The 21,826-nt window shown below is 38.0% G+C and overlaps 2 protein-coding genes and 1 long non-coding RNA gene across 5 annotated transcripts; 2 read left to right on the top strand and 1 right to left on the bottom strand.

Moving 5' to 3' along the window:
• The first annotated feature begins 4,640 nt into the window (after positions 1-4,640).
• Positions 4,641-13,749, top strand: LOC149927374 (uncharacterized). Of its 2 annotated transcripts, none has more exons than XM_090159162.1 (12): positions 4,641-4,820; positions 4,890-5,030; positions 5,819-5,879; positions 5,934-6,025; positions 8,627-8,842; positions 8,912-9,045; positions 9,110-9,305; positions 9,372-9,563; positions 9,633-10,741; positions 10,808-11,107; positions 12,104-12,191; positions 12,880-13,749. In XM_090159162.1, the coding sequence occupies exons 1-12, from the start codon at positions 4,719-4,721 to the stop codon at positions 13,147-13,149; spliced, it is 2,901 nt and encodes a 966-aa protein (XP_090015288.1). In that variant the 5' UTR covers positions 4,641-4,718; the 3' UTR covers positions 13,150-13,749. The 2 variants fall into 2 exon arrangements, with proteins under 2 accessions (XP_090015288.1, XP_090015287.1); XM_090159161.1 differs by having other exon boundaries at positions 9,633-10,747.
• A 3,218-nt stretch (positions 13,750-16,967) lies between these two features.
• LOC149927372 (actin-related protein 5-like) lies at positions 16,968-20,044 on the bottom strand. Of its 2 annotated transcripts, XM_090159030.1 has the most exons (18): positions 20,021-20,044; positions 19,851-19,955; positions 19,692-19,786; positions 19,422-19,635; positions 19,262-19,360; positions 19,004-19,194; positions 18,830-18,946; positions 18,667-18,768; positions 18,522-18,602; positions 18,345-18,461; positions 18,194-18,265; positions 18,064-18,118; positions 17,977-18,005; positions 17,816-17,922; positions 17,664-17,747; positions 17,424-17,541; positions 17,239-17,350; positions 16,968-17,178 (listed from the first exon to the last, which is right to left on the bottom strand). In XM_090159030.1, the coding sequence occupies exons 1-18, from the start codon at positions 20,022-20,024 to the stop codon at positions 17,006-17,008; spliced, it is 1,875 nt and encodes a 624-aa protein (XP_090015156.1). In that variant the 5' UTR covers positions 20,025-20,044; the 3' UTR covers positions 16,968-17,005. The 2 variants fall into 2 exon arrangements, with proteins under 2 accessions (XP_090015156.1, XP_090015157.1); XM_090159031.1 differs by lacking the exon at positions 20,021-20,044 and having other exon boundaries at positions 19,891-19,949.
• Positions 18,561-19,841, top strand: LOC149927373 (uncharacterized). The gene is made up of 3 exons (XR_016473968.1): positions 18,561-18,976; positions 19,117-19,252; positions 19,325-19,841. It is a non-coding gene; the product is annotated as an uncharacterized LOC149927373 (long non-coding RNA).
• Positions 20,045-21,826: the final 1,782 nt, after the last annotated feature.

The raw sequence follows: 21,826 nt of genomic DNA, 5'->3' as shown, positions 1-21,826 counted from the left end.
ACAGCGACTTCCCACCCCACCACACCCCACAGTCGCATTCGAATCTTCTTTAACTAAGAACTCTCTGCATAATTAATTTTTATAAAGTAAAAAAATAACCTTATTAATAGTTAATTAATAAGATATATAAATAATTATGCTTTATATGCTTTACGTAATGTGTTTACTTCTATATTAAGCTATTTTAAATACCATTATTGGGCTCAAGTACATACCATAAATATAATATAGCAAATTTGAGGGTGTGTATTGACAATATAAATACCAAAACAGTAAAAAAAAATAACCTTGTTTAGCGTTTTTCGATTAGAAATTTATTATCAATGATCGTTATATAGTGATATACCATTTCTTATCTTGATAAGTTTACAGATAGAGGTAACCATTGTTACGTTACAATGCGGTTTTTGTTATGGAACCAATGACAATAAGCTTTAAAATTTGCTTATCTTTGAAAAAAGTCTCTTATTTCCAAGAACTATCTTATCGTGTGTAGATGCTCTAGAATTTTTAAAGAGGAAATGGCTGTGCGATATAATATTATTTTGGCGTATTTCAATAGGTTTTTCTATAAAATGTTCAACGGCCGGTCTCCGTCACGCAACGCCAACTTCACTAATAAAAGTTGGCAGTACTTTTTTATTTCCTCGTGACCATCGAAATCTCATATGTATCTAGAATGCTGCCGCCTACGGCCGAGCTTGTCGCCAGTTCGTTTTGAACCTTCAGCCAATGAGAGGCCGTAGAGTGGTTCCACCAAGGAGGATAATAATTCTCCTTGGTAAATATAATAAAATAGAAACTTACTTTTTTTTCTCTTTGACGGTACAAAGGGATACAATATTTCCATCAACGTGACTTCCCACCCCACCACACCCCACAGTCGCATTCGAATCTTCTTTAACTAAGAACTCTCTGCATAATTAATTTTTATAAAGTAAAAAAATAACCTTATTAATAGTTAATTAATAAGCTATATAAATAATTATGCTTTATATGCTTTACGTAATGTGTTTACTTCTATATTAAGCTATTTTAAATACCATTATTGGGCTCAAGTACATACCATAAATATAATATAGCAAATTTGAGTGTGTGTATTGACAATATAAATACCAAAACAGTAAAAAAAAATAACCTTGTTTAGCGTTTTACGATTAGAAATTTATTATCAATGATCGTTATATAGTGATATACCATTTCTTATCTTGATAAGTTTACAGATAGATGTAACCATTATTACGTTACAATGCGGTTTTTATTATGGAACCAATGACAATAAGCTTTAAAATTTGCTTATCTTTGAAAAAAGTCTCTTATTTCCAAGAACTTGTATAATTATCTAGAATGTACTAGAGCTATTAGATATTTTGGATGAAAGGCGATCTAAAATTTATGCTTGTTTACTTAATTATTTCATTTAACCTCATTTTGGGTATGATCACTCTAGTACAAACATTGATCATAATCGATATCCTGAAACAATCATCAAATTGATAATATTATATTTTTAATGATTAATTAATCGCTTGTTTTATTTTTTATTACCTTAAGACATTTTCTCGTTATTTAATAAATTAATTGTACATTATTTATCGTTATTTAGTTTTTCGTTGAGCTGCCCCTATTTGATATTCCGCGTACCTCTTTCTTATCCAATTCCCGAAACCCCCAACCGATAAGTATTTTCAAATATATAATTACTACCTTTTCTTTTTCCAACTTAATGGCAAAACCGCTCGGTTCGAGAGACACAAAAAAAAATATTTTCTTTATTAAGAATTCCGAGATTCCATCTAGTCTAACTGGCAAAACGGACCAGCTGCCTGCTGCCATGTTTAGCTCTTTCTACTTTTTAATAATACCTTGGAATTTGAAAGTCTTTTAAGAAGGCCCCTGGCCCCGAGCGCAAATTGATTGACATTTTCCCCAAGTCCTATAAGATCGATTCACAAATTCTTTACGGGGAAGCAAACATTTATAGCGAATCCATTCGACGCGACGCGACGCGACGTTCAATTTTAATGGTTTTACTAGATGCCACCAATTTAAACCATTTGGCGTTAATGGAATAAATTATTACCATCAGTATGATAAGTACGTAATAATATAATAATAATAATAACAATAAGTAATGACAGTTAGCAAAAATTATCATAAAAACTGAGAAATTGCACAATCAAGGTTTAGTACAGTGTAATTCGAGGAGCTGACCACTTTCCATAATCGGTGTACAAGTCCGTAGCTTTGACTGTACAAAAGTGATTACGTAAACGTAATTTATTACATATTTAGCATTACCAAAGACTTGTCTCTGCCTGTAATCGGTGTGCAAGTCCGTAGTTTTGACTGTACTAAAGTGATTACGTAATTTATTACATATTTAGCATTACCAAAGACTTGTCTCTGCCTGTAATCGGTGTACAAGTCCGTAGCTTTGAGCCTTTGACTGTACTAAAGTGATTACGTAAACGTAATTTATTACATATTTAGCATTACCAAAGACTTATCTCTGCCTGTAATCGGTGTGCAAGTCCGTAGTTTTGACTGTACTAAAGTGATTACGTAATTTATTACATATTTAGCATTACTTAAGACTTGTCTCTGCCTGTAATCGGTGTACAAGTCCGTAGCTTTGACTGTACTAAAGTGATTACGTAAACGTAATTTATTACATATTTAGCATTACCAAAGACTTGTCTCTGCCTGTAATCGGTGTGCAAGTCCGTAGTTTTGACTGTACTAAAGTGATTACGTAATTTATTACATATTTAGCATTACTTAAGACTTGTCTCTGCCTGTAATCGGTGTACAAGTCCGTAGCTTTGAGCCTTTGACTGTACTAAAGTGATTACGTAAACGTAATTTATTACATATTTAGCATTACCAAAGACTTGTCTCTGCCTGTAATCGGTGTGCAAGTCCGTAGTTTTGACTGTACTAAAGTGATTACGTAATTTATTACATATTTAGCATTACTTAAGACTTGTCTCTGCCTGTAATCGGTGTACAAGTCCGTAGTTTTGACTGTACTAAAGTGATTACGTAACTTATGACATATTTAGCATTAGCAAAGACTTGTCTCTGCCTGAAATCGGTGTACAAGTCCGTAGTTTTGACTGTACTAAAGTGATTACGTAAACGTAATTTATTACATATTTAGCATTAGCAAAGACTTGTCGCCACCTGTAATCGGTGTACAAGTCCGTAGCTTTGACTGTACTAAAGTGATTACGTAATTTATTACATATTTAGCATTACCAAAGACTTGTCTCTGCCTGTAATCGGTGTACAAGTCCGTAGCTTTGAGCCTTTGACTGTACTAAAGTGATTACGTAAACGTAATTTATTACATATTTAGCATTACCAAAGACTTATCTCTGCCTGTAATCGGTGTGCAAGTCCGTAGTTTTGACTGTACTAAAGTGATTACGTAATTTATTACATATTTAGCATTACTTAAGACTTGTCTCTGCCTGTAATCGGTGTACAAGTCCGTAGCTTTGACTGTACTAAAGTGATTACGTAAACGTAATTTATTACATATTTAGCATTACCAAAGACTTGTCTCTGCCTGTAATCGGTGTGCAAGTCCGTAGTTTTGACTGTACTAAAGTGATTACGTAATTTATTACATATTTAGCATTACTTAAGACTTGTCTCTGCCTGTAATCGGTGTACAAGTCCGTAGCTTTGAGCCTTTGACTGTACTAAAGTGATTACGTAAACGTAATTTATTACATATTTAGCATTACCAAAGACTTGTCTCTGCCTGTAATCGGTGTGCAAGTCCGTAGTTTTGACTGTACTAAAGTGATTACGTAATTTATTACATATTTAGCATTACTTAAGACTTGTCTCTGCCTGTAATCGGTGTACAAGTCCGTAGTTTTGACTGTACTAAAGTGATTACGTAACTTATGACATATTTAGCATTAGCAAAGACTTGTCTCTGCCTGAAATCGGTGTACAAGTCCGTAGTTTTGACTGTACTAAAGTGATTACGTAAACGTAATTTATTACATATTTAGCATTAGCAAAGACTTGTCGCCACCTGTAATCGGTGTACAAGTCCGTAGCTTTGACTGTACTAAAGTGATTACGTAATTTATTACATATTTAGCATTACCAAAGACTTGCCTCTGCCTGTAATCGTTGTTCAAGTCCATAGCTTAGACTGTACTAAAGTGATTACGTAATTGATTACATATTTATCGGCGAGAGTATCAGTGTCAAAAAAAGGTTGGGTAAGAAAATAAGGATAAAAACAATAGAAAGTGCCACACTCATATTTTATTATGTTACTTATGAACTTACCGATTTATTTAAAAAAATAACCCCTATTTTAAGTGATGCTCAAATCAAGAAACATTCTACAAAAAAAACACAAAAAAATATTTTTCGGGGTTTATTAGATAATTTTTAAATTCTACGTTCAGGACTGCTTGCGCCATCTGGTAAGACTTCGGGTATATAAAAATCGACCCTTAATGGCCTTACCCCTATGAAATGATCTTCTCCTAAGACAAATTTCTATCGGTCTTTTTCCAGATTAGAACATTTCTGGCAAATGATTTTATTTAATAAACATTTATACTGAAGGCTATTTAAAGTAAATATCAGGGTAATTTACCATTTAGACTGTGCTAAGAATATGGGACTGTTTCTTGCTGGAGGGACCAAAAGTAATTTTCCGTTTCGCTCTGGCCATCATCAAAATGCAAGAATCGGCCATTCTGTCGAAGAAAGACGCAGTGTCGGTTATGAGACAGCTTAAAACGGCAGCCAAGCTCTGTTTCGACGCGGATGCCCTCATACAGGTCAGACACATTATCGCGCGTCTAAAGACGTACAGAATACTCGAACGAGTCTTTCACGTAATATAATAGGTGGCGTTTGAGGAATTGGAACCATTTCCGTGTCGCAAGGACATCGCGGCGAGACAGGCCTACTATCTAAAAACCATCTCGGAAAGAATCCTGAAGCAAGACCGCGAAAGGATCCACCGGAAACTACATCGTACCGAATCGGTAAATTTCAATTATCTTGAAGTATCATTGAGTGTTATCAGAAATATATAAGATATACCTTACGAGAAAAGTATCCATCTAAGCTATTGTAATGAGTCACGATACCTTCGCTGGCTCGAGACAATTTCCCGCCCAACAGCGGATGAGTACACAGCCTCACTGTTAAAAAGTCGCTTGGTGACTTAGGCCTAAGGTGGTGCCTTGGGTATTAGCTTAGCTGATTATTATTATTATTGATTATTAACATTTATGGCCAGTAAAAACGATGTAAATTATAGATATTTAAATGCGCATTTAATTATTTATTGACTTAATTTACTCTCTTTAACAGTTTTAGTTTAGTTTTGGTTTTTAGTTTTATATTTAGTTCGCATTATTTTTTCTCACGAAGTCTTTTGAAAGATCGGCGACAACCGGCGAAGTTACAAGTTTCAAGTGAATAACATTAGGTATTGAAAATTGTTAAAAATATTTTAAAAAGAACTGCTACTGCATGGAGTTATTTAAAAACATAATTTATTTAAATCTTTTCTTTGGGAGCTTTCGGACCGCGGTCCTTCCTCAGCCAAGCGTCGAGTAAAAGAAACGATTAAAATAAACTATGTTTTTAAATAACTCCATGCAGTAGCAGTTCTTTTTAAAATATTTTTAACAATTTTCAATAAGTTTACCATGGAACAGAAATTAAATATTTATAACATTAGATATATAGAGAGATAGATACTTATTTCGTAAGAAATATATGATTTACTTCAGGTTTCATGTAAAATAATTAATATTTTTAACAGGAGATTGAAAAGGATGAGTCTAGTGCCATGTTCATCGAATGCGCTACTCTATTCGACACTGGTAAAATAAATTGTATACTTATAAAAACCGTAACTAATGGGTATTATTTTAAAGGGAAATTATTGATATGTTACGGATCTCACGAAAGCAGTAAAGTGGCCAAAGTCAATTGCGAAGAGAACATCATGTACAATCTGCATTTACAAGTAAGCCACGTTATTGGAGTGAAGCTTCCTTATCATAGACCCAACTGGCGAAGCCTTTGTCATCATCTTAGGCATGATAAATGTTTCGTAGAATTTCGGGAGATTTTACATACATATTCCACGCGAACTGTATTCAATTTACTTACTTGGGTTCGAGTAAGTCATAACCTCAGTCGTAGCTCTAGCTTTAATACAGCTCAAGTTACGATGTTTTTAAACTCATATAACGATTTTGAATCACAGTTGTATCAGCCGACAAATATTCAACTGATATTTATTCGGTTCAGGGTCAGAAGTTTATGATATATCACTTACGAGAGAAGTATCCGCGTAGGTGGGCTCGAGGCAGATATGTACACCGCATCCCAGATTCTATTACTTCACTTCAACACTGTTAAAAAAATTGTTCTAATTTGAACAAATCGTCGTTCAGAAGGTTGTCCCTGTAACAGAACGCCATTTTGTTCTAATATGAACCAAAAATATTCGTTCAATCAAGGACAGTAGATACAGGGACGAGAAAGCAGGGGGAAAAATTTGATTTTAAACGTCTTCATATTCACGGGGAGTTAGATGTAAACAAACCGCGGCCATTGTTAAGACGTGGTTCACCATGGACAGTATTATTGTAGTTAGTTTTTACCATTTTGATGTTAAATTAAAAATAATACTACGAGATCTTCGGTTTCCCCTTCCATAAAAACTTGTTGAGGTTAACGGTAATAGTTAGTGTAGGGAGCTGTTGACTCGCGTGGCATGAAGGGCTTGCCACCACCCTCCTACGCATTGTAACCCGGCCACCTGTTACTTGATCACGCACAAGCAACATTGCTTATGTGGTCGAAGGTGGTGCCTACTACTCTATTTAAAAAAAAATCCCATTTGTTTTGAACACTTAAGCCTCGTCAAGAACCGCTAAAATTAGGTGACCGCCATTTTTTTTTGTTTACAACTAACTCTCCTTGCGTTTAGGTCGTTTTAGGTGATATATTCCAACAGAGGCCGACAATACACTTTCTCGTCCCTGTATCTACAGTCCTTGATTGAACTTAGATGTTCTATATTGAACAAACCTTCTTTGTCCAAATTAGAACGCTTTGTCGTTCGCCGTGGATAATTTTCTCGTTCGACTTGGAATGCTTTATCGTTATCCAATACAAAGAGTACATAAAGTTATTGCTTTCAAAATTATAGCTCATGTCTCCTGCCGGCGGTTCCTCATGCTAAATTAAAAAAAACTAACCTAGCCTAACCCATTGCCCACCGAAAAGGAAAACCAGGCCTAAAATTAGATAATTTTAATTTAGTTCCAACCTCAACTACAAGCATCTTACTACGCTTAAAATATATACCACGAAAGTTATACGCGTAAATTAATAAAAACCTTTTCATAGCGCAAAAGATATTACATTCTATTCTCAGCCGAGAGGCCGAGAACTGGTAACAAACGATTTTAGAATTTATTTCTATGCTGAAAACTTCAAACCAAATTGCAGTATATTACGAAATATTTTCTGTAAATTTTAATTCTGGAACTTGGGCAATTACATTTCCGAACGAATTTCGTCTACCTTGCCAATCAAATAAAAATGTACTTGAAAAAAAACGGTGCGTGTCCTATAAATTCGGACCTTTCGTTAGGACACGGAGGTTATTTATATCGTTATTTGTGTGAAGTTTCTTTTCAATAGGTGGGGTAGTTTCTGAGAAACAGCGTTACAGACCTAACACCATTTGAGTCGCTAGTGAAGGAGCTACGCTCCAACAATGCAATTGAATCTTCGGTAAATTTCCAAACACTGTACATACAACTACAAAAAAACTTCATTACAACATGTTCTAACTCACCCTGTAAATAAATTACTACGAGTAATAGTTTAATCAACCAGTACACTAACTTAAAACAACATAATAATGTACGAAAAAACTACCTATAACAAAGCGCACTCTAAACCACACATTTATTATGGATGTTACACTTGTTTGTTACTTTTGGCCATACGAAGTTTTCCGCAAAATAGTGTCACACTTATTTGTTACTTTTGGTCATACGTTGAAAGTGTCACGCTTATATGTTAGTACATGTACATGAAACCAATACAAAGAAATTCATATAGGATTGTGTGTAAAACCTGTTCTAAGGGGAACGATCTCCTAGCTATTGGAACGAATCTATTCTATTGTGTAGTTTACAAGCCTTCCTCCAGAGGGCGAAAAAGCATTCGTTCTTATTTGAATGAAATAAAATATCTTGAACACACCGTTCTCTGTTACATACATTTAGAACGCTATCGTTCATTTTTGAACAGACTGTTCTAAGTTGAACGTCTTCTGAACGAATTTTTTTAACAGTGAAGATGTAAAATGTAAAATTACACTGTGTAGGACCTATCGATAAATTATATTCTGAAATAGTATTAGAAAATCAATATGTGAGATCTTTGTTCATGTTCCTTCGCAAACTTGTTTTGAACTTACGTAGGTATATACATGTTTCTACATTAGAAAGATAGGTAGATGAATACTATGATTAATAGATATATTATAAATTTCTGGTATAATTTATAAATATTCCGGTGTTAATGCGAGTGATTGTTTCAGTTCGATAGTAGAATAAGATCGGTTCACGCCCTTTGCGACTCGGTGGTTCTCTTCGGCAGCATAAGCAGCCAATTGTACGCCTACAGCACCAAATCGAGGAAGAGAGTTTGGGAAGTACCCTTAAACGATTCCGTTCTGAGCATGGCGTCCGAATTGGAGAAGGGAAGGTACCAAGTTTACGCCGGTCTGGCCGATGGAACGGTAGCGGTCATTCAGGTTCGTATCTATAGACGTACCCGTTCACCCACGGATTAAAACGTTTGTGCTTTTTTCGATCGTCAACAGAAAGACAAGGACAGCGTGTCCAAGCCTGAAACATTTTACGTTTCCGTTGGTTCTTCTCCCGTCACTTCCTTGTGCCTCATCAACGGGAAACTCTGGTGCGCCTCCGGAAACAGAATCGTAGTTTTGAGTTTGAAGTATGTAGTCAACCCATATATCGGTTGACAGAAACTTATAGTCTAATAATTCATTTTGTGGCAGGACCTTCGATATCGAAGATAACTTCCAAACATCGACGAACGGCATGGATTACGTCTCCCTGGTTGTCCTAGGTTCCAGCGGCGTCTGGATTACCTTAAGAGGGTCATCGATCGTTCAACTATGGGACCACCAAGACTTGTCCTGTCGTCTTCTTTTTGACGTCGCCAAGAATCAAATTACCAAGAATAGTCAAATGGTTCGTGTCTAAGTTTTAAGATGGCCTTCACTTTATAACTTAATTTGGATGATGTTTCTTCGAAAGGACACTGACATCCGTGATGGGACATTCGCTGTTTCTTCCCTTCTCCAAGTCAACGGATGCGTCATTGTCGGAACTGATGAAGGGTCCATTCTTTTTTATGACGTGACGCCCTTACTATCCAGGAGTTGCAGCGCGGTTTACACGCCCGGTTCTATTAAATCGATCGAAGAAACTCCCGATCACGATAGCCCTGTAAGTCTGATTGAAAACCACAAGCTCATTTCCGAAATTGTTTCTAACAGTTTTAATTTTGAGTTACAGAATCGGGTTGAAAAGATAGCCGACGTGATTGTAAATCCTTTCTTCAGAGAACGAAATGACAGCGGATGCTATTCTTCAACCACAACCACATTGACGCTAAGTAGAAGAGAAAGCTGCGCCGGCACAGTCAGCGACAAAGCCGACTACGAAATTTGTTGCTCTACTCTAATTGAACAAAATGACGCCAACACGCCGGAGCCCCAGCCAGAAGACGATCACGCGGTTGACGGCAACGCCACGAACGAGCTAGACGCCTCGGTCGTAAGAAATAACTCCGCTAGAACTAACAGTGACGCGTCCACTAACTCAACGGTCGTCGATAGCGGTATTTTAAGTTCGGACAATATCGAAGCGATACCAATGGCTACCGATACGGTATTCCATATACCTTCCGGCGAACTTTTACCAACAGAATTAACTTCGGGTGAGAAACGTTTAAAAACTAACAGTCGAAACCTATCCGACACGTCTGACAGCGATCCAACGCCCAACGCTTTGTTCGGTGACCTTGACGCGCTACTGATAGGACGTAGGCTTCACAACACGGGTTTTAACCGTCGTCTTTACAAATTAACCACATTGGGTAGCACCATCGAAAGTATCTCTAGCAAACCGAACAGTCATTCTTCTTCGGTTCAAACCAGCCGATACTCCAAATTAGTGGCCGAAGTACAAGAAACACGGCGAAGGCTGAAGCGAAAGTATCGCGAACGGCGACTTTCTATGCCCGACATACGCGAGCTGAGTGCCAGAAAACCATCCTTGGTCAGATGCAAATCCATCAACACGCTCGGTGGTGCTCACTTCGCTAGCGCCGAGACGCTTTGCTCCCTCACCACTTGGGATAGCTACGAATACGATGACCTCTTCGTAGCCTACACCGACGACGAATTTGGTAAACCCCTCGCGACCATACCCAGAATCTCGTCAACTGAGTTGAAGGAATCGACCAATTTGCTATTGAATTCGCTAAGGTTGTTGGATAAAGAGCGCTCCATTGCTACCAACGAGACAGACTACAACTCGGAATCGAAAAGTAACGAGGCTAACGTCATCATAAATATTGGAGAGCTGGAACCCAAAGAAAATGGAACACTTAGACATAACAGGTTACGGTAAAAACTTAAATAAAAGGCGTAATTAACAGTGATTTATCTAAATTGTTCTACGGACAGATCGTGGACCAGTTGCGACGGCTCAAAGGCGAGTACCACTACGAACGGCGGCAGCAACGAAGACAGTACAAGTACAACCGACTACCCTGTCCACTCCAAGCTGACCAAAACGGAAGGCCAATTCGATTTTCTGCGTCTGAACGAATGGGGAGCCACCTCGAATGGTATCAGAGGAGCTGCCAGTGATACGGCCAGCGTACTGTCTAGTACAAGTACTGAACAGCCTTATTCGCTCGATTTGGCACTGGTGGAGAAAATCAAAATATCTGACAAGGCCATCAAGTGTATTTTGAAAACTACGTAAGTTTGAACTTGAGGCCCTTATTATGATTATGTTATTTTCTTGAAACAAGTACATACTCAAACGAGGATGCCCGAAACGGCATATTAGTAGCCCAAAACGGCACAATTTTTGCTAAAGAATGTTCCTTTTAATTTTTTTGAGTGAGTTAAAAACGTCACGCATTTTTTGGGCTGTACTTTAGGACACGATTATAATTTTAATCTAAATATACATTTCGCATTTCTTGGTATGCGGTAGAAGGGTTTAAATGGATTTCAAATTAATAGCGAATAATAAGGGCGGTTGATGTCTGGTATTCGATGACTATAAATTTAAGAAGTTTCGCTTTGGAATAAAAAAAATATACTTCATAAAAAATGTGCCGTTTTAGCCAACACGAATTGGGATGGGGATAAAATAAATTGTGCCGTTTTGAGTGACCTCCTACTCAAAATACGTTTCGGAAGTATAAATTAGTGGGGGGGGGGACTAAATTTAGGAAAAAATAACTTTCTAAAATAATTACAATGGATGAATATGGTTTTTATGTGAGGCGTAGCTCACTTCTATGATTAAGTTAGTGATTAAGCCGATTAAATCACGATTAAACCGAATAAAAAACATTATTCAAAAAATTAGATCGTGATTAAATTGATCTAATCACGACTACGCGATAGAAAGATTAGATCGAAATTAAAAATATTAACTTGTGATTAAATCAAGATTAAAAAGATTAATTCCATATTAAAAGATTAAGTCGGATTAAAAATGTAATCGCGATTAAAGTTTTAATACATTTAATCGGATTACATCCGATTAGGTATTAATCCGAAAAGGAGTGATCTGCCCTTCGTTTTTATGTAAGTAAATATCCCTACGCAGTGTTATTATTAAATTATGCATCGTTAGAACCGCAGTAAACTGTATCCAATTGAAAAGTGCCTTGAGTATTTAATTTTCATGTCCCATATGGATACTTCTATCGTAAAGTTCTGATCAAACGCATTTAACAGATGTGACGAGGAGTTGACCGTTATCAGTTGTTCCGGCTGCTATGACGACGACGAAGCTATCCTTAAGTGGACAAGGGATGAACAAGATGTACGTTAATACGTTTTATATACGTATACATTAGGAATATCGATGGTTACATTGCTACACTGCCGCGAATGTAAGACGTAGCGTGTTTCTACAAATTCATTGGCTGGCTGCCGTCGCTAAGCAACTGAAGGACACTCATTCGGAAAATAGACTTGCCAGAAAATTAATTAAAGAAACCCCGATTGATTCTCATACTGACGATCTTGAAGAATTATCCGTGTTATTCACGAAACTGGTCTAGTTTCGTGTAAAATCACGTACTTATATGGTTATAAAAGAACGCCAAACTTCTATTTCAGCCAAGGCTTAATGTAGACTAGGAGCTGAGTTTAGAGTACCACATCGCCAGCAAAAATCTCGTCTGTAAACCCAGGGGCTGCATCACGAGATTTTTCTTAATTTCTTTCCCTTGTTCCTCAATTGTAGGCCCCCCTATATATTGACTAAAACGTTAAATATTAAAACATTTTATGTATAAATTGACTTGAGTCGCTTTGTGGGCCCTAAGTGAAAACTAACGTAGGCTATAGCCTGTCTCACCTACCCCTAACGCCGCCCCTGAGTAAACCACGCCCGTTTCTATGAGAATCATCAGGGACACCTATATAGTCTTCCAAGTGTATCCATATATAACTTCCTGATTTTATTAATTTAGTTCTTTGAATAAAATGGACACAATATTTTTCAGAAACTATGGACTAACGACCCTGTTGTTGAGGTTTGTCCGTATACTAATCGGATACGTCCATCGCTGTACGCCCGATCTCGCCTGCCCAGAAGGGCCTCGGTCAGCATATGCGAGCCTTTACCCACCGTGCCATCCGCCAAACGCAAACCACCCGCAAAACGCGTCAAATCGGAAACGGAAATATTGTCGCGTACTACTCGATCTGCCTCGGCTAGCCAAATATTATCTTCATTCTTCTCTCTGAAATCATCTCTGGAAAAGAAGAACTGATTAAGACTATTTTACCAAATTAACGGGGGATGGGCTTTTATCATGAATGTATTCATTTCAACCATGAATATCGAACTGCATTAGGCAGTCTAGCCTCAGTCGCTATGATGGGAGGGGCTTAGTTATTATGAAGTTGGTCACGCGCCGCCGCTCAAAATTTGTATTGAAGGGCAACTTGAAACTTGACTAGCTTTCAGTGCCAAGGCTTCGCGCGAAATTTAGTTTCTAAATTTTTTATACACATCTTTATGATTGAACGAAAATAGGTAAGAGTATTAATACTAAATTCCGTTATTTGCGACGCCGATTATCAAGTGATTTTGTCCGCAATCCCGGAAAGTGGCGAAAACGTTTGGTTATTTGGCCCATGGGTGGATCGAGTCAACGACAAACGCTTGTCTCCCGATTGGCTCAAGTGATTACGTAAAACGCAAAAAGGCACCGTCCATCTTAGCCCCAGATGGTAGAAACGGTAATGATATAGTTCGATATTCATGGTTGAAATGAATACATTCTGCTTTTATGTAATGCGTGTATAAATGTACTATATAACATAAAAATGTATAAAGACTATTTAATAAAAGCTATTTAATTTTAAAACCATTTCTTTTGAGAATTTCAATAGTACTTTTAAAGGGTCACAGAATAATTTGAAAAACTAGAATTTTGGGTAGCTCCTCCTCTTCCGTACCTCCTGATAGTATACAGATCAAACAAATGATACTTAGGCATTTTTCAAGCCCTAGTCGCAACCGAAAAGAGTCTAGGTGTCGTAACGGCGCTAGTTTCTCCGAGGTGGCGCCTATGATCTAACGTCTGCTACAGACCAATTAAAAGGTCGTCATCACCTTATTAAACTATATTAATCTCCAGGTGCTTCCGCCGTATATTGTCGCCAGTGGGCTCTGGTAAAATTCGCGCTTCGAGCTGGTCGTACACGTTATTTTGACGCTGCCGCTACCAAACGTTCCTTTTTCTAAAGTGAAGCATTTTAAAATTCTGGATCTCTGTAAGAAAATTCAGGTTTACTCTTCCGCAGTTGATAAGGCTGTGCTCCTAACAGAAACCTTCAAGCGTGCGTACGCATAGGCAGTATAACCTCAGCAGGGAAGGTCTAGCTTCCGCCAATACTAACTAGTGACGCTCGTTATTATTGGTGGAAGCTAGACCATCAATGCTAAGGTTATACTCCCTTTAAAGGTCGCTAAACACGTGTTAGCTTTCACAGTCACTGTCCACCTGGAGTATCACAACGCACTAGCTCCGCCTCAACGGGGTTTCCACTGTGGCAACAGCGCGGAAACCCACCTCCTTTCTAGTCTCGATGGTTGGTCCGCTGGTTTGGACGTCCAAGACTCTCGGCCTTCTTCGTCCGGGGGACTTATGGGTACCAGGTAGCTGGGCTTTCCCTTTATCATGTGGCGGAGTTCAAATACCTCCGTTTCAAGCAGAGCTTAGAGTATTGCTAGTCCGTATTGCAAGATTTAAATGGTCCAGAGTAAAGCAGATCGCTTTGCCACATCTATTGGGTACTCCTGGGATGTCAAGTACACTACTAGGTGGGGTGGCGGAGTGGTTAGCACTTTCGCCTCGCAGCAAGAGGAGCGGGGTTCAATAACCAGTTTGTGGCGCTGGGTGGAAACTCGGAACAACTCCTTCTGCGTTGAGTTTGCAAGTTCTCTCCCCGCTGGTTTAAGGCTCTTCGGTTTCCCCTTCCATAAAAACTTGTTAAGGTTAAAGGTAATAGTGAGTGTAGGGAGCTGTTGGCTCGCTTGGCATGAAGGGCTTGCCACCACCCTCCTACGCATTGTAACCCGGCCACCTGAATTAATGGCTTTAAAAGTCGCTTGATGACTTAAGCCTAAGGTGGTGCCTTGGGTAATTAGCCTAGCTGATTATTACTTCGAAATGAAAATTGGCAATCTCTCACGCAATAACAAACAAATCAGCTAGGTTAATACCCAAGGCACCACCTTAGGCCCAAGTCATACATATCAGATTCAATCGCGAGCTCCGAGATGATGGACTTCCGTTGTTCTTCCTTAAATATGAAGACTAAACTGATGCTGAACTCTCAACGTGACGTAGAAACTTACTGAACACTTTTCTAGGACCATTGCCAATTTTGTATTAATATTCGCGCCATTCTTAGTTTGCGTGACGTTACTATACCGTTGAGCAATGAAAAAATTTACATCCCATGACTTCGTTGAGCAACGTGGCGTCGTAACCGGAAGTTTACCCAACATTGGGTCCGTTTACCATTACTGAACGCACCCAGAGGATTTTTATTTTCCACCGATGAGCTTTTTCGTCATAATGAAGTCGTAAGTTGCTGAATGCTTTTATTCAGTCATCGGTGTTTTTTTAAATGGCGTTGAGTTTATAGTAGTTTTACATCAGTAATGACGTCAGTCATCGGAAAAACCGACTCTTCTAGCCGATAACCATCGTGACGTCAAAACCGGAAACGCGAAAAAGCGTTCAGTAGGAAACCGATGTCAACGATTCCTATAATCGGTGAGTCCGATGAGCGCTGCTGCCCGTACCCAGAATATAACGCTACGGAAATTATGTCGCCATTAATTGTTAATTAACCGTTGATATCCGTTTGCAATCGTGACGCCATGTCTGTTGAACGCGCTGCTAAGGACAGTAGATACAGGGACGAGAAAGTGTATTGGCGGCCTCTGTTGAAACACGGCCAACTTTGATCACGCGCTGTTAGCGCTACTACGGCCAACACATTCGTCGAAATTCCGCGAGCAAGGATTTTCCCCCTATAAACCTTACTATAATGTGTAGGAGTTCAGCGCCACGCTCGGTGGTTATATTGTCCCCAATGTAAAAACTATACTAAAAATAATAATCCGCTAGGGGCGCTGACGTCATACACATCTTTTGCTCATAGGTTAACACAGGAACGTCAACGAATGAGATGGCCGCTGTAGCGCGAGAAATCAAAGTTGGCCGTGGTTGAAATATATCACCTAAAACGACCTAAACGCAAGGAGAGTTAGTTGTAAACAAAAAAAATGGCGGTCACCTAATTTTAGCGGTTCTTGACGAGGCTTAAGTGTTCCAAACAAATGGGCATTTTTTATTTACGCTCGTAGTTTTATTTTTAATTTAACATCAAAATGATAAAAACTAACTACAATAATACTGTCCATGGTGAACCACGTCTTAACAATGGCCGCGGTTTGTTTACATCTAACTCCCCGTGAATATGTTTTATGAAGACGTTTAAAATAGAAATTTTTTTATCTGCTTTCTCATCCCTATCTAGTGGTGTGATGGGGTCACTGGAGCCTGTGGGGGGCTCCATACCCGGCTCTCAAGGTCATGTGATCGGGGCGCTGGGTCACTGGAACCTCATGGGTGTTCCAAACTCGTCATTCTGTGACCTACTAAGGAGGGTAGTTTGCAGTGGAAGAGGAAGCCACTCTAGTCCTCAGCTGTGCGAGGGTGGGTCTCGGGCAGCCCATGGTGTCGCCTTTTGTTGGGCCGTGATGAGGGCGTTTGTTTGCTATATGTGAGGCGGTCAAAATGGCTGTCTCACTGGCCGAACGTTGTTTCGCAAAGCGCACTTTTGTCCAGGGCTGGTTGTTTAAGGTGGCCGCTGTAGTGCTTAAGGCGGAGCAGCGGGGTACAAATACATATACTTATGTATCTACTGTCCTTGGCGCTGCTGAACGTCCCCTATAACGCTACGAAAATTATGTCGCCATCTACCTATGGTATCAAGAAATGTTCAACAGAACAACCGCGTTTTAAATTTTTGCTTGGGAAAGAGGAAGGAGTGTACTTTTAAAGTTAAAATTTATTTAAAAGCATAAAAAAATACTGAATACAGTTACGTTGGTTTTACTAACTGCTGGGGCCGAATATAAATATTTGAAATTGAGTTTTCTTTAAGATAATCGCCCCCTTTCTCTTCATAGTCAGACTTAATCACAAAGAAGGACTTATTAGATTCTTTTAAGGACCAAATACAAGCACCATTCCAAGGATCTAAGACGCTGTTGTCTAAAATTCAAACAATTTTAAAAGGGTTTGTTACGAAATGACACAAACAATAAATCTTACCAGCTTTAGAGACCTGAAAAACCGATTTAAAAGGCAACATTTCTTGCAACTCTGCGCTCAATCTTGTAATAAAACCGGGCAAAGATGAACATCCCCCCGTCAGAAATACATTCTGAGAAAATAGCGTGTAAAAACCATTAATTACTTCATTTCAACTCTGAATTTCTAAAATTAGTAAATTGTACATTCACAAGAAGATTTCTTTCTTCATTAGAATAGGTTTTTAAAATATTATCCATCACTTCCGCGAGACCAGCTTGATCAATTCCAATCATGGAAGGTTGAAATATAATTTCTGGGACTCTTGGACAAAAATTAAAACATTGTTGCTTAAGCATCTTGTATTATTTAGAATATAATTGTGTTAGCTTATGATATACTAGCAAATGGTCTATCTTCACGATGAAATTATTACAATGACATACCTCGTTCGTTCAACTCCCAAATGAAGTTGATAATATTCAGCCAAATTGAAAGCCAAAGAACTTTCGCAACCAATCGCATGCTCCCTAAAATGTGGTCAGTTTTAAATTCTCATAAGAAAAAGGCTAAATTTTATCCAAATAAATAGGCTAACTTGTTAAATTCGCCCTCATATTCGTTCAAAATATCCTCTAATTCTTGTAATTTTTCTGGGCCTTCAAATTCATCCCAAGACATACTCAAAATATCTACTTCCATTTCCTATAAATTTTAAAATGAAATTAAAATTATCACAAATTATCTTTAAATTCTTACGTTTTCAATCCCAGAATTAAAATCTTCAACTATAAAAATAAAACTTAAATGTAAGAATAACAACATTATTTCGGCGATAAAACATACTTTTAAACATTTTTTTGGGTTGATTTAGCTCCTCCAAAGAAAGGTCACGAAATTTCTACAAAAAATAAAGATTGTTTAAAATAAATTTCCCATTAAATCAACCAAAATGAATTATAAATTTATTATATACCTGCCATTTTTTTCTAACAGCTAAAATCCACATTTCAATGTCAGGAAAATTATCTAATTCAACTCCATCCAGCTTAATTAAGAAAAGAAAATGGAACATGGTTAAATAAAATTGAATAATCACTGGTTATCAAGTAACAAAAAAACTCAACTGTATTGTAATTAATGGTTATAGATGAATTTTTAACTTTAGCTATATGCTTATTTAGTTTTTCCATCCCATTTTGCAATTCCTGTAGGCTAGAGAAGCCAAATTCTCTGAGAGCTCGCTAGAGTATTAAATATGTAGCTTAATTTCATTCGGAAGTCAAGAAACCCAAATATTTTACTTGAAATAGATCTAAATCTCTCTCCTCGTACAATTCCTGAATCATATTTAGCTGCTGTAATTTCTCCTCTTTCGCCATTAACTAAAATTTAATAATTTTATCAGACATTTGAAGACTAGAATATTAAATGCTCCGCAATTCTTACATTTAATGCCCTCTTTTTTAGGTGAATATCTCTGAGTCGTTCTATCATTGCTTGACACCGTTCTATTTTACCAATCGGTTTGTTGGGAACTGATCCTGGAAGCTACATGAACCATTTCATACTAATAAAATATTGTGAAAATGAAGTATATGAAAATATTTACTGGAGTGTATGGTAACTGAATTTTATGAACCCTTTTTGCATAATATTCTGGATTTTTTAGATTATTCAAGTCATCTTGATAGTTGTCAGCATACATCATGTGCCTTTTTAACAATTCCTGTTGATCAACATGATTAAATAACGAAAGGTAGAGTAAAATTCTTAATGGTCTGACCTCAGCTCGGCTTAAAGTTAAGGATGCAAAGTGTGTAGGGTATTTTAGTTGTAATAATCGATGTAAATAAGACACCATGTGACAACTTCCAACATTTATCCGCTGACTTTTAGGCAAATCAAGTCGATTGTGCAAAATTGGAATGACATGGGTGTTATTGAAACCACAACTTATCACCAACCCAGAATCAACTGAAAGTTCAATCTTCAATTAGTTTACAATTACCTTGATCTTAATCATAGGACAAAGGTATCTTACCATTTTTAGCCTCATTACTTTTGTAATAACTAAATAGACTGTCTACTCCAAACGCAATACTAGGAACTTGATATGCTTCAAACAGAAGCTCGGACATTACTGTGGAATAATACTGGATAATAAAAGCCTCAATTTTGTAGCACTACAAAGCAAACTTTACATTGTCTACTGTAGTTTGGATTTGAAAGTGCTTCAGTCATTACAATGGGATGATCAACACTACAATTGGTTATCCCCAAGTGTGTAAAAATATAATCAAAAATAGTTTCTTGATTCTCAAAATTGGTGATAACATTGCGATCAAATTGATTTTTTATGAGCCACCGAAATAATTCAATATTTTTGATATCATTTCCAACTTGCATTTCAAAATCCTACAAAATATCTTTGTATAATCATCTTATAAGCTAAGTTCAAACGATCTTAATACTTTCTTTCCACGATTCCTAACAATCATGTTTCTGAACACTAAACGGGGACTTGATCCTCCATTAGTGGCAAAGTCAGCTCGACATTCCCAAGAACCTCAACATAAATATATCAAAATATATTAAATATCATTAAAACAGTAAAATTAAAATGTTGTTACCATTATCTATAACGATAGGTAAGCCATCATATATGTTTACATTTCCTATTACAGCGTCCGGAGTTATCTGAATATCTGGCATGTCAAAAATTTTTACATCTTCCCCTGAAAAACCATTTAATCAATTTTTGAGTTATAAATTTATGAAGGATTAGAAAATATCTTTTTACCCATTTTCAAAAATTAAAATCGAAAACCGCGGTAATAAAATTCGTAGAACCTTGGATTAATAACAAAGACTACATAGACCATAGATATAGGAAACGTATACACTCTTTTACGAGCGTATCGACCCCCCTTTACAATCTCCCATGTGGCGGCCGCCACCGCCGTACTACCTCTGCCTCCACTATTGAATTTTTCCCCCCTAACGGTTCCCCTCACCATGTAGTCAATCTATGGATTCCTCCACGAATATTCTCCGTAAAAGAATCTATATAAAGGTCTAGATAAAATATTTCAAAGGGAGTGAATACGGAGGTTACAGCTAGCAGAAACGCGTAATTTCTTAATGCTATCCTTATAAGGCGCTATCTATCGGTAAGAAAGCTCGTGCTATCGTCTCGAGAGCCATTGTCACCTGCTTACTAAAAGTCAAAGACTATATATACGCTTCGCTTACTAGACAGGCGTGTTCTATGTCTCAACTTGCATACCAATTGTGGCTCCATCTCGACACAGGTCAAAATTTTCCCTAGCTTGAGCTGTGTTACTAGTGGCGCCTCTAGCCGCGGGTCCAAATATTAACCCAGCTTTTACAGTGCTACAGAGGTGTTAACAGGTTTTTCCTAGGAACACGCCTGTCTAGTAAGCGAAGCGTATATATAGTCTTTGCTAAAAGTCACCAACAGATGGTGTCTAAAGACTACGGCCTGCGGAAAGGTCAAGCACTTAGTACTAAAATGCTAAGAGAGCTCGCGCTCTTGGTCACGTGCCTTCCTCGGTGTCTGCTAGGTGTCAATTCCGTATTTTATGTTAGGCTTAGACGCCCCGAAATTTATCTAGACCTTGATATACATTTCTTATATCTATGCGTTGCCTACGTTATTATAAAGGCCCGTGCACGCTAGATTTTTTCTATTTATTTCTGGCATTTTAGCTTGCCAAATCTTACCGCTAGGATTTCTCCTAGCTGGACTCGAGTCACAATAACAAGGGGTACGTTCAGCAGAGCTCATCGGACTCACCGATTACTAATCGGTGACATCAGTTTCCTACTGTTCGCTTTGTCGCGTTTCCGGTTTTGACGTCACGATAGTCATCGGTTACTCACCGAAGTCATCGGCTGGAAGAGTCGGTTTTTCCGATGACTGACGTCATTTCTGACGTAAAACTACTATAAAAGCTACGGCATTTTAAAAAACACCGATGACTAGCTACGTTCAGCAGCAGTCAACGGAAAAGAACCCGATGGATTTGATATTTTCCGCCGATGAGCTTTTTCGTCATAATAGCTGAAAACTATTCGTGAGTTCTGAACCGTTCAACCAGTCCCCATGCGCACTATTCGGCAAAAAAAATTCTAGATCTACCCAAATGCAAACTATTCGCAGACAACCTCTTGTTGAACCGTTCGGAACCGTTCTTAATGGTACCTGCTCAAAAGCAAGTACTGGCCGGAACTCAAGGTTGAAATCTCTAAAATTCGTCTGCACATCGGGCTGCGTACGTCAAATCGTACGATCCTAATTTGAATCACAACTATTCGTACAAAAGTTCTGAACTATCCAGAACTTTTGCGTGACGTCACAGCTCAGTCCATAGAAATCTCATAGGTAACTAGAATGCTGCCGCCTACGGCCGAGCTTGACGCCAGTTCGCCTTGAACCTTCAGCCAATGAGAGGCCGTAGAGTGGTTCCGCCAAGGAGGATAATAATCCTCCTTGGATCCGCTACTATAGCGGGAGATAGGTGACGTCATTCTCTCTGGTGACATTAAATTCTTGGCAGAACCACTCTTTGAGCTCTGATTGGCT

This window comes from Leiobunum rupestre, chromosome 9 (assembly GCF_980474605.1).
Source record: "Leiobunum rupestre chromosome 9, qqLeiRupe1.1.hap1, whole genome shotgun sequence".
NCBI classification, from domain to species: Eukaryota; Metazoa; Arthropoda; class Arachnida; order Opiliones; family Sclerosomatidae; genus Leiobunum; species Leiobunum rupestre.
Note: the sequence above shows the minus strand (reverse complement) of the source record. Positions and strands in the feature narration are given on the sequence as shown.

Coding starts and splice junctions, on each gene's coding strand:
- LOC149927374 (XM_090159161.1), top strand. CDS start 4,719: ATGCAAGAATCGGCCATTCTGTCGAAGAAAGACGCAGTGTCGGTTATG. Junction 8,843..8,911: donor GAACGGTAGCGGTCATTCAG/GTTCGTATCTAT, acceptor GATCGTCAACAG/AAAGACAAGGACAGCGTGTC. Junction 9,306..9,371: donor TTACCAAGAATAGTCAAATG/GTTCGTGTCTAA, acceptor TTTCTTCGAAAG/GACACTGACATCCGTGATGG.
- LOC149927372 (XM_090159030.1), bottom strand. Junction 18,462..18,521: donor GAGATTTAGATCTATTTCAA/GTAAAATATTTG, acceptor TTAATACTCTAG/CGAGCTCTCAGAGAATTTGG. Junction 17,542..17,663: donor TTGGGAGTTGAACGAACGAG/GTATGTCATTGT, acceptor TTTTTGTCCAAG/AGTCCCAGAAATTATATTTC.